At 36.4% G+C, this 15552-nt stretch overlaps 1 protein-coding gene across 1 annotated transcript; it reads left to right on the forward strand.

The window, feature by feature from the left end:
- Nucleotides 1-4159: 4159 nt before the first annotated feature.
- Nucleotides 4160-13134, forward strand: Jchain (joining chain of multimeric IgA and IgM). The gene is made up of 4 exons (XM_041671496.1): nucleotides 4160-4370; nucleotides 7721-7841; nucleotides 10999-11079; nucleotides 12237-13134. Exons 1-4 carry the CDS (start codon nucleotides 4304-4306, stop codon nucleotides 12448-12450), a joined length of 483 nt encoding a protein of 160 aa, XP_041527430.1. The 5' UTR covers nucleotides 4160-4303; the 3' UTR covers nucleotides 12451-13134.
- Nucleotides 13135-15552: the final 2418 nt, after the last annotated feature.

Consider the following 15552-nt stretch of genomic DNA (forward strand, 5'->3'; position numbering starts at 1 on the left):
TATACAGTGTCTCAAGTATGCCTGGTAGTCTTCTTTTAAAATTGTTAATTTTTCCTTTTTAAAATTAGCTTGTTTTAGAGTCTGTTTCTAAGAATGCTAAGAAAGTGAAAGACGGTAATAAGAGAATTTGAAGGGTTATTATTCTCTTTTACTTCATTTATCCTTTATGAAAATAACCAAAGGTACTATCAAACATATTTAGGGTTCACATTATATTGTACCTTTTGTAGCATTTTGGAAATACTAAGAAGTTAGTTTTTAAAAGGTATTTTTTTTTATGTATCTAGGTGTTTGTCTGCTTGAATGTTTATGTACCATATGTGCTAGATACCCAAGGAAACCAGGAAACGGGTCAAATTCCCTGGAACTAAAGTTGCAGATGGTTGTTAGCTGCCATGTGGATGCTGGGAACTAAATTTAGGTCCTCTGCAAGAACAGCCAGTACTCTTAACTATTGAGCCATTTCTCTAACACCAGAACATTTAACATCTAAAAGATTATTAGGTTACTTGAAATTTACAGGCTGACATTTAGCTCAAGATTTAATGTGTGCTTTGCCTTTACTGTTTGTTGTGACTGATTGGGAAATTTTACTTATTATTAAAACTTGTTTTTTTCCACTTGTAGTTCCGGACAAATGGGAAATATGCAGCATTACATTAAATGTAGAACATAATCCATTAAAAAGAAAATCAAGAGATTTCTGTTCCGACTTAGACTTACAGCCAGGAAGGCTATTAAAATATCACTTCTTAAAGTGTTTAAATGGCAGAATGCCAGGGTGCCATCAAAGATCCCTTTATATGAAGAGGCTTTCACAGGGCAATGGTACTGAAGAAAGAGGTTAAAGGAGGGATTGGATATATTGCTGAGAACTCACTGTTCCTTTGTGGATTAAAAGGGACATTTTCGTCTGAAGCTGGCTTTGGTGGCTCATGTCTGTTATCCCAGCACTTCTGAGACTGAGGCTGGTGTTCAAGCTCAGATGGAACCATACAGTTAAGTATTAGTTCAGTCTGGGGTGCATTGTGAGACCCTGTCTGAAACAACAACAACAACAAGAAAACACAAAGTTTCAGTCTTTGTAGTCATATGTATATATAACATAACTTGAGATGAATTGCTACACACAAATGTACTTATTAACAGGTTGTTGTTGGTTGTAGATAAGACTTTGGGGTATATCATGGAAAATTCTCCTGTATCACCCCATTAAACTTGTTTCTTAATAATTTAAATCTGATGGCACATGTGTCATGTTTTCATATATTGTGAAATTGAGAGAAATCATCTGCAAAAGAATGATTAAAAAAGATTGTGATGTTTGTCTGATACTTAGGGCCATGGCCAAATCTCACATCTAAATCCCCACTTTAAAGTATTAAGCATGAGAAGCCAACTGTGACGGCATAGGCCTGTAACTCCAGCACCAGGAAGCTTTGATAGGAGGATTACCCAGAGTTTGAAGCCAACCTGGCTCCATAGTGAGTCCCAGGCCAGCTAGGATAACACAGGAAGATATGATAACCCCTCTTCCCAAAACAAACAGCGTCTCAGCTAACTTGTTTTCAGTGTGATACTATTTGCTTTAAAATTTTAATCTTTTTTTTTAACTCGCACTCCTTCATAAATACTTAATGCTGGTGCCCACTCTGCCCATAGGCTTCCTAGCCACTAGTTTTCAAACTTTAAAGTATGTCAGAGTCAAATGGGGTGCCCCCTTTGAAAACACATATTCTTGGGCCATATCTCCAGAAATTGTCTCAGTGTAAACAGGAAATCCTATTTTAACTAATATTTCAAGTGATTTTAGGGATGCTCCCTAGAATGCACAGGCAAACACTGGTTTCAGACCCTTTATTGCCAGCTTAGGCTACTCCCATCCTCTGACAAAAGCACAGCACAGTGCCCTATTCACAGTTAGATATGTAGTTTACATGTAGACACTAAACTACACAATTAAGATGACAAAAGCCGGGTGGTGGTGGTGCACGCCTTTAATCCCAGCACTTGGGAGGCAGAGATCTCTGTGAATTCGAGGCCAACTTGGTCTTTAGAGTGAGTTCCAGGACAGGCTCCAAAGCTACAGAGAAACCCTGTCTCAGGAAAAAAAAAAAGCTGACAAAAAAAAAGATAAGATTTAGAGACAGAAACACCAAGCCCAGAGCTTTCCTTTATGTTAGTAATCACAAATATATGCTTTGCTTTTATACAAAAGAGGATTTTGAGAAAACATTGCTGTCCCCAGGGTTGTCTCCAAGTTGCTTGAGGAAGGCAGTTGAAATGAGTATATTTTCAAGGAAACAGTGACTTAAAATACTCACTTAACTTTTGAGGGTAAAGGGAGTCAGGGTCTCATGTAGCTCAGACTGACCTTAGATTTGCTATTTCTCTTTTTGCTTCTGCTTCTCAAGTGCTGGGATTCTAGGTGACTGACTGGTCAGCTCCATCCACCATTCAGTCATGGCTGCTCACATTCTCTCTGTGTTATAGAATGAGTCAGTCGTCTAGAAACTAGAGTTGGGGTAATAAACTTAAAATAGTTGATATTTGTTTTGATTTCTGTAACTACCCCAAATATCCATTTAGATCTGTTTGCTTTCTGATAGATAAAACTGTTGCTGTGGTTCCAGTCGTGCCCTCCCTCCCCGTGTCCCTCTCTTCTCGCCTTTTCCTTTTTTTCTGGAGTCAGAGTTTTGCTGCATAGGCCTGAACTCTTGTTTACAGGCATGCACCAGCACACTCAGAACCAGGAGAACCAGTTTTTCTTACACCTCAGTAATTTTTAAGTCTTATTCAGAGTAGTATTAAAATGAACATAAACTTTTTTTTTCAAGACAGGGTTTCTCTGTTATCTCTGTCTGTTCTTGAACTCACTCAGTAGACCAGGCTGACCTTGAACTCACAGAGATCTGCTTGCCTCTGCCTCTAGAGTGCTGGGATTAAAGGTGTGTGCAACACCACTGCCTGGTGAGAATACACACTGATAGTACAGTGGCATTATTTGTAATAGTGCCCGATACTTTGCTTTTGCTAGACTTTTACTAAAGATTCTTTTTAAAATTTAAAATTTATTTTGTGTGTACAGGATTTTGCCTGTTTGTATGTCTGTGAATTACATACATATCTGTTAACTGTGGAGGCCACAAGATGGTGCTGGACTGTCCGGAACTGGAGTTATAGACAGATGAAAGCTGCCTTGCCAGGTCTTCTGGAAGAGCAGCCAGTGCTGTTACCTGTTAAACCGTCTCCCCAGCCCTCACTGCGATTCTCTGAAGGATGTAATTATGTGCTAGAGTTCATACCTCTGTCACTCCGTCATTTAGGCTGCCTGCTTATGAACCTGAAGTAGTGTTTATTACCACTCAAAGTTTTAGGATACTTTTAGAGGATTATAGATAAGAGCCAAAATAATACACATTTGTTGATATTGAATACAAATGTAGCCATCCTGTTCCCAAGACAAGAAATTCTAGGATGTTGGAGGTAGGAGTAGAAACTCAGGTTTCTTTTTTTTTGTTTTTAAATTTGACAATAATTAAATGAAAAAATTTGAGACAAATATTCCAATGATTCAGTTTTTTGTTGAGACAACATGGTAATGTCGTAGTGCAGGGATCAAGAAGGAATTACTAGGGGGAAAGCAAAAAGTCTTCCTCAGTCCTAGCAGAGTAAAATGAACATTGGTTCAGGACCTATCAGTTTCAAATTCTACTTCTGTGTCTGAACGTATAAAATAAACTGAAAGTGTTACGAGTAAACGCATGGATGTTTAAGTGTGGTAATTTGGTTAATTCAAGACTAGCAGAGAAACTGAAACAATATACAATTAGAAACCTGGAAGGCCTTTGGTTCCTTCATTCCTTTTCTTCTCTTTCCCTGCACTTCTTGTTACAGTCATGAAAAATGCCAAATATTTGATTTGAAGGCTAATAAGTATATGCAGATGATAAAGTTGAGAACTCATAGTTAAACATTCTCAATAGAGTTCTGACTCCACTTCTTATTAGGCTTGGGGTTTATACATTGCTGTAGCATAAATGCAAAACACAAATGATTCATCAAACTCTGGCTTTGCAGCAAAGTTTTAGATTAGAAGCATATACCTAAATCTGAACCACATGCTTCTTTCCAGGGTAGAATACAGCTCAAACCTGAACCACAGTTGTGATTGTGTTTGCAGCTTGCCTGATGCCTGGGGTGTTATTTTAAGAAAGCAGAAGCAGCATCATTTGCAAGCTCCTTATAGACACACACCTTGGCCCTGACTTTCTGGCTTCAGTGTTTCAAAAGTGAAGACAAGATGAAGACGACCCACTTGCTGCTTTGGGGAGTCCTGGCCATTTTTGTCAAGGCCGCCCTTGTAACCGGTAGGTAATAAAGCCAGGTAAAAGGGAAAATAGAGAGTAGACTGGGTCTTAGGTCTAAAGATTTAAGTTTATGCTTTGACTGGTTATTTGGACAGTTGCCTTCTGACCTTACTGGGCGGTGATACATACACAGACAATGCTCGTTGTATTCTTTGTTCTTTTCCCCCCTTCTGTTTGGCTACTTCAGCCTATACCATGAGAAAATAAATATTTTGGGGTACATATAGGTAGACACATGTAAATTTCCATGTTTAACTTAAAAAATCAATAGTTCTCTCCTTGAGTCTCTGTGATTACCATTCTAGAGAAGTGAAATAATAACTGGTAATTATGATATAGAAATGTATTTTGATTTTATCTCCTCAGAGAAATGGAATCATTTTCAACAACCTCCTTACACCATAACCATTTAAAAATGTTTAGTGTTATTCATGATGTATGAACTGCTGATACTTTGGTTTTTTTTCTTCTAGAAAACTGAATAAAGGGACATATTCTGAATAGAGAAGTATATCCTTATTTCAATACAGAAATCTAGTTAACCATAATCACTTTATATTTTTAATAACACAATACATTTCAAAAATAATATTTAAAATATAAAATACTACCAACAAAACATGTATATATAAACACTTGTGTTTTCAAACATGTTTATATATCTGTAAGCATGTCTGCATAAAATAGATGTAGCTATATAGAAAATAGCCGTTCTCTATCTTCTATTTTGTTGAGATAGGATCTCACTATGTAGACCAGGATGATCTCAAAGTTCAAATTCCTCTGCCTCTGCCTCCCCAGTGCTGGGATTGCAGGTTTGTGCCATTATACCCGGCCAGTTACACCTTATTGAACTGTCTGTTATGGTATTTTGGTATTATGCTAACAGCATTACCTATAGTATTCCACTTAATTCTCACAATACCCTTTTCTGTCTACTTCTATTATTTCCAACAAGTTGAAACACTTGTCACCGAGGTGAAATAACTGACCTGAGCTCACAGTAGCAACTGATAGGTATGATTGTGCAATTTGACCTTTTAACCCCCCTTTCTAACTGGGATCTTTTGTCTGCACAGGGAAGCCACCTTTTAGTGAGCTCATTGAAGTCATAGCCACAGCACAGTGTTATGTAATTCTGTCTGTCTGAACTCAATAAAACTTAGCAAATACTTTAGTGCACATCTATCGTGTCTCAGATGCTTTTAAATAGAATAATTTGTTAGGAAAAATACTTAATGTTAGGGAGAAAATGTTATAGTCTAGGTCTTGATAAATAAAAAGATTTTACACATTTTCTGGTAAGTGTATTAAGCTTCCTGATTTAAAAAAATATGAATAGCAGAGATGGTCTCTTATGTTTCTGGAAAGAAAATAAATATGCCTTATAGAGTGTGGCTATTTTCTATTTAATACTTACTAATGAAGTGATTTTCTTGACTCTTATTAATGTATATCTTTGATCAGACATTACATGCTCATGTATATTTCATTAAGAGAAGAATTTAAGAGTAATGGACACAGACGTAAGGAAGAGAACACCACCTGAATTATTTTGCCCTTTTAGAGAATTAATAAGTGCTGTATCACTATCTGAAATTGCCCCCTGACATTTCTTCTCTAGCACCATGCTTACTTGTTTTTGGTGGTTTATTAAGAATTTATGAATAGTAGCATACTAATGCATTGTTTTTCAAATAATTACAAATGCAATAACAATGATCTGAACATGTTTGAAACAGTTATTATCAATAAGATTGAATCTCAATTAACTTCTCTCTGCTTTAGGAGCTTTAGGTCTCCAAGTAAAATGATATCTGTCCTGACCCTTTAACCCTTATAGTTTGACTGTACTAAATTCTCATGAGTTTTTAAAATTTATTTTTATTTCATGTGCATTGGTGTTTTTCCTGCATGTATGTCTGTATGAGGTTGTCAGATCCCCTGGAACAGGAATTACAAACAACTGTGAGCTGCGATTGTGTAGGAATTGAACCCACGTCCTCTGGAAGAGCAGTCAGTGCTCTCAACCACTGAGCCATCTCCTCAGCCTTTTCATGAGTTTTTTTTAGCTGAAACTCAGTGGGGGGAATTTTAAATATTGCTTACCTGAAGTTATAAGAAAAAGAATACTGAGAGTCATTATTATTTAACTAGAACTATTAAAATAATACTATTATTGGCTCTTAAATGATCTGTTATTGATTCAACATCAGCTAATTAGAATTTTTTCTTTGCAGCATTTACCAGATCTCTTTGAAGCACAGATCTGACAACAAATATTCACTCTCAAAGTTAAAGCTTTAACACATTCCTATGTTTGTTAATTTTCTGTATAATGATATTGTATATTAATTGAACTCATACCTAGCGATATTTTCTAAATTGCTTTTGCAGCAAAACTTTGCAGACAGTGTTTTACACTGATATTCATGCTCTTCTTTAAAAGAGTTCTAAGAAATATTAATATATCTCTTGTTACTCTTTTTGGTTGAATCTCTGTACTGTAACTATTATGAAAAACAGTATAGATAGTTTAGGAATTTTTTGGTGAAGAATATTAAATCTTACAAAATAACATAGACTTGAGAAGATAGATGCTTGTTTAGTACAATTTAAGGGAAATTTTTTTTTACAAGAAGAAATGAGAGTTCTAGGATGAATCAGTGTTTCCAGTTGGATTTATAAATGCTTCATATTGTTTACTTTCAAGTATTTGCTTTAGTTGAGAAATAGTGTAGATTTCTTTTTTATGTTTCATCTTTGTGTTTATCACTGATTTTTACTAGGTGACACCATTAAAAATTAGAAGCAATAAATAGAAATCAGATTTTTCAGCCTAGCTTCTCATTAATTTTTACAACGAAGAAAAAGAAAATTCCTTTTAGATTATATATAGATTTCCTTTGTTCTTTTAGATTAGAAAAGAAAACAAATAGAAAGATCAGGACTGATGAACAATAAAAATTAAAGTTTTTGATCCAGATGTGGTCGAACACCTGTAACCTCATCACTCAGGAGGTGGAAGCAGGGGATGGAGATTTCAAAACCAGCCACAGCTGCAAAGTGAGTTTCTGTCCATCCTGGGCTACATGAGACTGTCATATATTTAGGCAAGAAAAGCAAATTAATTCATCTTAAAGCACATGAACATTTTTTTGAGAGACAATATCTCCTTATGTAATGCAGACTGTCTTGAAATTCACTAGGTAACCCAGGCAGACTTTGAATTTCCCATCTTTCTTCCTGAATTTTTAAGCACTGGGATTGTGGGCCTATACCACAACACCCAGGGCAATATAAACTTTTATTTTCCTTTTTCATGATGTATTTTACCTTTCAAACCCAAGGTGACAAGGAAAAGGTCCTTCTTGCTGACAACAAATGCATGTGTGCCCGAGTTACTTCCAGGATTATCCAGTCCAGCGAGGATCCTAATGAGGACATCGTGGAGAGAAATATCCGAATTGTGTAGGTGACATTCACGTTTCTTTTCTTTGTTTTATAGTCAGGTACTGTGTTATTACACTTTCTTTTCTTTTAAAAGGCAATCATGGTTTTCTGAAACAGCTTTCTGTACCAGGGAGGGAACCTGAAAGGGGGTTGCCTTGTTTAAATGAAGTGTCTTTAATCCACTTTTGTTGTGTGGCACCTTTGATGAGATCAAATCATGTCTTAACTGAAGCTGAATTTTGTTAACAAGCTTGAGGAAATTTTACAGAAGTTGAGGGCAGAAGCAGAGGAAACCAGAGGCTTCTAGTTAGCCATCAACATGCCAGTTATATGCAGTGATTTCAGTTTGAATCAGAACTTTCAGTTACTCTTAGTAAGCTTGAACTGCAACTTCAGATAATGGGAAACACTAATTTCCATAACTATTGTTCCATAACTATTGATTTTTGAGTATTTTACATTGTCTTCACAAAGACAGACAAATTAAAACTGGTGAATTGACTTTTCACCCATAAATTGGACTCAGAACTATTCATTTCATTTCACGTTTAGCCCAGACTTTATACTTGGTAGCTCTTAATCAATAGCAAGAATGCTGATAATACTTGAGAAATAAGATTTCTATTTGATCCAATCAGTGACAAATTTTACTTGCTAAATACTCCCACCTTAATAGTTTTGTCCAGTCAAATACCTCTTATAGGAACAGAACATAGCAATCAATCTTAGCTATCAATGGGGAAAGTATATTTAAAAAAAATGGTTTCAAAAGTCTGACTGCATCAGTTTGTAACTGTGTACTCTCAAAAATAATCAAATTATTTGTCTACTCCAAATAAAAAATTTCTCATCTTTAAATAGAAGAAAAGATGAGCCTGATAGATTGTTGTTTAAAATTTGAGAATATCTATTATTTTTAAAGATTGTATAGTTTCTGTCACATATTTAAGCAATACTATTATTTACTTCACTATGTGAATTAACATTGTGTCACTGCCCTGATAAAATGCATTTGGTGCTTTCTCCAGTATTGTTACAATTGTGCTTTTAACTGCATACAGAGCTTAGCATAATTCTCAAGATTGTTCACTCTGTTTCCCTTATGTTAAAAACAAACGAACAAAAAACCCCACTCAGAAATTCTGTGGTATGTCTTTATTTCCTCACGTTGACAGTGTTTTCTACCTGTTTTTACATTTTTTATATTCTGTTTTTAAATCTACTGGGTCCTCTGTTCAAGAGTTAATTTCTGTCACCATTTTCAACTTGGTTAACCCTTCCTCAGTCTGTGTGTCTTAATTTAGCCCTTGATTCCCATGGGAATTTTTCAGAAACAGCTAGGGATTGTCTAGTACATTTAAATGTAGTGTCTTTTTTTTAAATTATTTATTTATTATGCATACAACATTCTGCCTCCATGTATGTCCACACGCCAGAGGGTGCCAGATCTCATTACAGATGGTTGTGAGCCACCATGTGGTTGCTGGGAATTGAACTCAGGACCTCTGGAAGAGCAGCTGGTGCTCTTAACCACTGAGCCATTTCTCCAGCCCCTAAATGTAGTGTCTTAAACCTGCTTTTGATGTATAGAGCCTTTAATGATATTGAGTCACAATTTAAATGAAGTCTAATTTTGTTAACAAGCTGAAGAAATTTTATAGAGGTTGAGGGCAGAAGTTTTTGCTCAGATCTTGCCCACAGAAATCATTGGAGAAATCCGATATAGATATAGATAGATATAGACAGATATAGATATAGAGACATACAATTAAAGGACTGTCCATGACACTGCACATAAACCATATTGAAGAACCACTTATGTTTGAATCTTAAGGGGACAACTGTTTAGGTAGGCATCCATGGTTTTCTAATTCATCTTTTACTTGTATAGTTTACTGAAATTAAATAATTTACTTACTTCATGACACTTTGCTTGATGTATATTGACGTTTCCTCCCCCCCACCCGCCTGGAAAGGATATTGCTGTTTCATTACATCACCATTACCAAGTCTATTGCTTAGTGTAATGGTGTGGCTTTATGGAAGTTATGTACCTAACTTGAACCTTATTTCTAAGCTGTGAAAAAAAAACCCATGTATAGATATATTTGTATTTAGGGCTTAGACTATATAACATAAATTTATGCAAGAACAGTGTTTAGCTCACAGTAAACCCTTATAAATGTTTATTGCCCTTCATTTAAAACCTTTTCTTGAGTTAATGAGATGATTCACTGCATAAAGATGTTTGCTGCCAAGGCTGACAACTTGGACTTGATCTTCAGGACCCTGCATGGTGGAAGGAAAGCACTAACTCCTATAAGTTACTTCCACACGTGTGTTGTGGCATGAGCACACTGGCCATCAACACATACGTATAATATATAAACAAGTGTTAAAAAACCTTTCTAATATCAAAAGAGCCCTTATCAAATCAAATCATATATAAATTTATTTATTCAAAAAATCTTTATTTAGGGAATATCCAATTTCAAGGGTTAGTACTGGGAATGCAGTATAAATTATATAAAGTAGTCTATGCTGAACTGGGAGTGGTGACACACTGAGTAGTCTCAGCATTTGGGAGATAGAGACAAAAGAATTAGAAGTTCAATGCCATCCTTTGCTACAAAGTGAGTTTGAAGCAAACCTGAGCTATATGAAGTACCATCTCAGTACCCAAATAATAAAAACTACACCAAACAACCCTCCAAAACTAAAGAAAGAAATGAAAACACAATAAAACCCATCCTCAAACAAAAACCAAACAAAAAACTCTCCCCCCCAACAAATCATAAAATATAACAGGCTCCTAGAGGTATTACATGAACATGGTGCACACAGACATATGTGCAAACAAAACACCTGTACACATAGAATAAATGAATAAAAATAATTTATAATTTTATAGCTTTTTCTGTTCATTCTGCAAGCAATGAACACCTTCTATAGGCCATACAGGTAGCCATATATAGCCTAGGAAAAGAACTAGACTATAGACAAGAAACTGATACAGATAATAGGTGATTATGAATTCTGAGTAACAGTTACAATTGAGTGAAGTCATGGTGAGCACTGTCCTCCTTAGATAGTAAATACTGGTCCTTCAGGACTTCAGTACCAGAAGCAACAGTATTTGTATTTACTGTTTTATTGTTTTCTCTCTCTTTTTTAGTGTCCCTCTGAACAGCAGGGAGAATATCTCGGATCCCACCTCTCCACTGAGAACGAAATTTGTGTACCATTTGTCAGACCTGTAAGATTTTCCTTCATACTTACGTATTTTGAAATTAATTACTCTTAATTAACCTTATTAATAATGATATTTCTGAAAATACATTGGAATATTGAAGAAGGATGCTTAAAAGAAATCCCACACTAACTCAGAATTGAGAATAATAAAGGGTTATATATTTAGGGGTAGACTCATAAATCACAATCCTCTGCTGGAACAGAGAACAGCAACTGAGTCCCACAGCCAGGAAAAGAGGCCAGACTTGTGCTTTACGTTGGCACAAATAGTATAATGGGCCTCGCCCAAGTGGGCAGGTAACTTAAAGACTACTGGTGGTAGGAATTCCTACAGCAGGATATAAACATTGACAAATGTCTGATCTTTTGAATATACTGATCCTATGTTAATTTAAGTACCAAAATTTCATAAAAACTTGGTCATAGAAAAATAGTAATGATAACTTTATTTCAAAGAAGAAATTATGTCATTTATATAGAAGGAACCATTTTGTCTCCACATTTAAATAACTAGTTATATATATATATATATATATATATATATATATGTATATATATATCAGATGATAGGAAAAAAGTCCCTCACTGGGTGTGGTGGCACACGCCTTTAATCCTAGCACTCCGGAGGTAGAGACAGGTAGATCTCTGAGTTCAAGGGCAGCCTGGTCTACAGAGTGAGTTACAGGAGATCCAGGACTACATAGAGAAACCCTGTCTTAAAAATCAAGCCAAAAATTCCCTCAAGAGGATGGTGCAGGAATAGGAATACTGGCGGTTCCTGACCATAATAAGCTATGAGTATATAGTGAGACATGGTTCCCCTAAATACATGTGTATGTATATGAGTATCTACATATATTCCTCTTGTCACTAGAACTGAGTTCACTGAAAGAAGCATATAGCTAGGTATATCTAACACATTGGAAGCTGCTGGATACTATAGGTAAGATGATCGTATCATCATATCATTTATTATATCTCTTATTTTCAAGTACTTTTTGTACATGAAAGATTACAGAGTTTTATAAAGTATTCTTTGTTGTGCAGATGGTTATTGTAGGTTAAGCTGAAGGAACTAGCAGACATTGGATAAACATTTTTAGTGACTTGTGTATTGAGATGGCAGTTACTGGAGGATTTCTAATACATACTCTTTTTTAGCTGTAAGAAATGCGATCCTGTGGAAGTGGAGCTGGACAATCAGGTCGTTACTGCCAGCCAAAGCACTATCTGCAATGAAGACAGTGCTGTTCCAGAGACCTGCTACATGTATGACAGAAACAAGTGTTACGTAAATATGGTCCCACTTATGTATCGTGGTGAGACCAAAATGGTGACATCAGCCTTGACCCCTGATTCTTGCTACTCTGACTAGTTTGAGTCATTGCTCAGTATGCAACTCTATCTTTAGGGGCTCTCCATTTAGAGAAGGAATACTCACTGCTAATGAATTTGAAACCAGGATTTTTTTTGAAAAACTAACATTCCCTTTAAATAGTTAAATATTAACACTGCATCATTATTTTGTAATTTTTCTCAATTCTGTGTATTAAATTCTCATGCCTGCCTGAGGGGGTATTTTCAAGAGTTCATTTTCTAGTTTTCAAAAACATAAACAAGGGAAGAAAGTAAAATTTCAAGAATAAAAATTAATAGGCATGATTAAATTGAATTATTTTTCTTTCTTACTTTGCTGTGGAGAGCTGGAGCTTGTGCACATTCTAAGTCTTCTTTCTTTTAATGTCTCACTGTGTAGAGAAGACACAAACATAAACAGAGGGCAGTTGCATGTCTTCACTAGAAGGCGGAAGGGCAAATTTTAAACTAATATTTGCAAAACAAGTTTGCTGAAAGTGATATAATTTGATGCACAAATGAAAAATTTTGATATAACAATAGACTTGGCACTAAATTTTTTTGATAATGTTTTTGACAATCAGATTATTGTCTGAAATTCTTAGAGGAATCCTCTGTATTGCAGCTGAATCTAATGAAATTTGTATTCCTAAATATGTATTCTCTAGCACAGTTTGAACAATTAAATAGATTAATAAGCATATTCCTGTGTGAAATAATTTATTAAAAAATTTTGCTTGTGTTTAACCTTCTTTTATGTAAATTAACATAATTTATTATTGGCAAATATTGTAACTTTGTTGTAATGGTGCGTTCATCACTAAGATTATGTGAGTAAATATCTGAGAAATCTTTGCCAATTCACACTTAAAATGAAGTAAATTCCACAGCATGTAGCCTCCTATGGAAGCAGGAGGTGTACGCAGTGCTAGAGAACTTGCTTATCATGCTTAAGGTCTTGAGTTTGATGTCCAGAACTGCAAAAAGAAGAAAACAAAATATGCCCCTTCAAAAAACAAAAACAAAGCAAAACAAAAAACCAAAAAACTTAATCCAGTTTTGTCTAAGTAGAAAGCTCTCACATAAATGGTAGGGCTATTTCAAAGTAATAACTGGTCACGTACAAAGAAATCATATGTCAGAAAGCTATATCCAATTGATGCATTTATCTAAGGGCACTATGGAAAGTAACTGCGGATTCAGAGGCCAGCGTGTAGATACTTCTGACTGGGGACAGCCCCATAGCAGCTGTGTATATTCGTCTAGTACGTAACTTTAATGGCCCAAGTTGAAACACAAACTCTTAAGTGGCTGAATTAACATCAGGCAAGGTAACTCAATTTAACATCATTTGTTTTAAAAATGGAATTACAAATAACTATCCTATAGATTTTTATATCCGGTATATGTATGTGTGCCTAGATGTCATTTCGTATAGCTGTCACAGTAGTGGGCGATAATTGGTAAATTACAGTTGTTATTATGTGTAAATTTTCTTTTTGCTCATATTTTCTTTTTGCTCAAATTTTCTTTTTGTTTGCCAAGGCAACAAACAAATGAATAACACAGCTATGCACTGTGGTTCTTAACTTCAGAGTGGACGAGAATAAGCTGAGACTCCGGAAAGTAGATTACTAAGTTTCTCCCCAAAAGATGCTGATTTAGTAGTTTTGGGGTATGGAAGCTGAGGGAATTACAGCACTTAAAAATTCCCAACTTCTGCTGCTGTGGGGGCCAGCTCAGTCATAGCATTAGGATTATGAGCCTCTACCTCCACCTAGTGGTTGGATTACAAAGTACAGTGACTATGAGTTTTTAAATATGCATGTCTCCTTTAGTTTTCATAGGATTGTGAAGACTATCTTCATTTTACAAGTAGCTCACCTAACGTTTTTGCCAGTTACATTTATTTATTTAGTATGTGTCAATGGAAACAAGGGTATATCCACATATATGTGTATGCTTATGTGTCACGTGGGGTAGCTGTGGTAGCAACACTATGACTGCTCCAACACCCCATTATGGACTGTGCCCCCAAAACCATGAACCAGCTTCCTTCCTTAAGTTGCTGTGACTCTTAATACTGTCATCTTGACAGAAGCTAGAATCACCTAGGAGACAAATCTCTAGGCAGGTTTCTGGTATGGGCAGCTGCATCCCATGGCTGGGTCCATCCTAGACTGAATAAAGAGAAGAAAGCAAGCTGAGCCCCAGCACTCATGGCTCTCTGCTTTCTGAATACAGATGCAGTGACTTATGCTCTTGACACATGTCTTCCCTGACATGATGGACTGTGCCTTCAATCTCTGAACCAAATAAACTGCTCCTTTAGAACATCAAACAGCAACAAATACAGAGAAATTGGTACTGAGTAGTGAGGGTGTGGCTGTGATGAGCCTGACCCTATGGGTCAGAGGCCTTTGGAACTGATATGCAAGAGGAATGTGGAAGAATTTGAAGCTCTAGGCTAGAGAAGTCTTGACTGCTGTCAACTGAACTTAATAGATTATTTTGGGGGCAGTTGAGAAGATCAGACTTGATGGAGGAAGGTCATTGGCTAATAAAGGCACTGCCCTGGCCCATTTTATTGGTTAGAGGATAGGTGGGAGGAGTAAACAGAACAAAATGCTGGGAGGAAGAGGAAGTGAGAGCAGTCTCGACAGCTTTCCTCTCAGGAGCAGACGCCTGAGAGAGACGCCATGCCCCGCTCCCGGCATGAAGCTCCGACCCAGGATGGACTAGGCTAGAATCTTCCCGGTAAGACCGGTTCTCACAGATTATTAGAGATGGGTTGATCGGGATAACAGGATTAGCCAGTAAGGGCTAGGGCTAAAGGGCCAAGCAGTGATTAAAAGAATACAGTGTCTGTGTAATTATTTTGGGCATAAGCTAGCCGGGCAGGCGGCCGGGGTGCTGAGAACGCAGCCCTGCCGCCCCTATTACTACACAGACTTCCAAGAGAAATGTGGACAGTGTATGCCTCTCATGAAATTCCTGAAGGGAAAGCCTCTGTTGAGAACTGGCCATAGAGGCTCTTCATGCTACTTTCTAGAGCAGAATGTGAATGAATTTTGCCAGTGCCCTGGAAGTTTGAGTGAGGCTGAATTAAAAAATAATAGAC

Source organism: Microtus oregoni, unplaced genomic scaffold (assembly GCF_018167655.1).
Source record: "Microtus oregoni isolate MIOR12 unplaced genomic scaffold, Mior012 000021F_ref0000039, whole genome shotgun sequence".
NCBI classification, from domain to species: Eukaryota; Metazoa; Chordata; class Mammalia; order Rodentia; family Cricetidae; genus Microtus; species Microtus oregoni.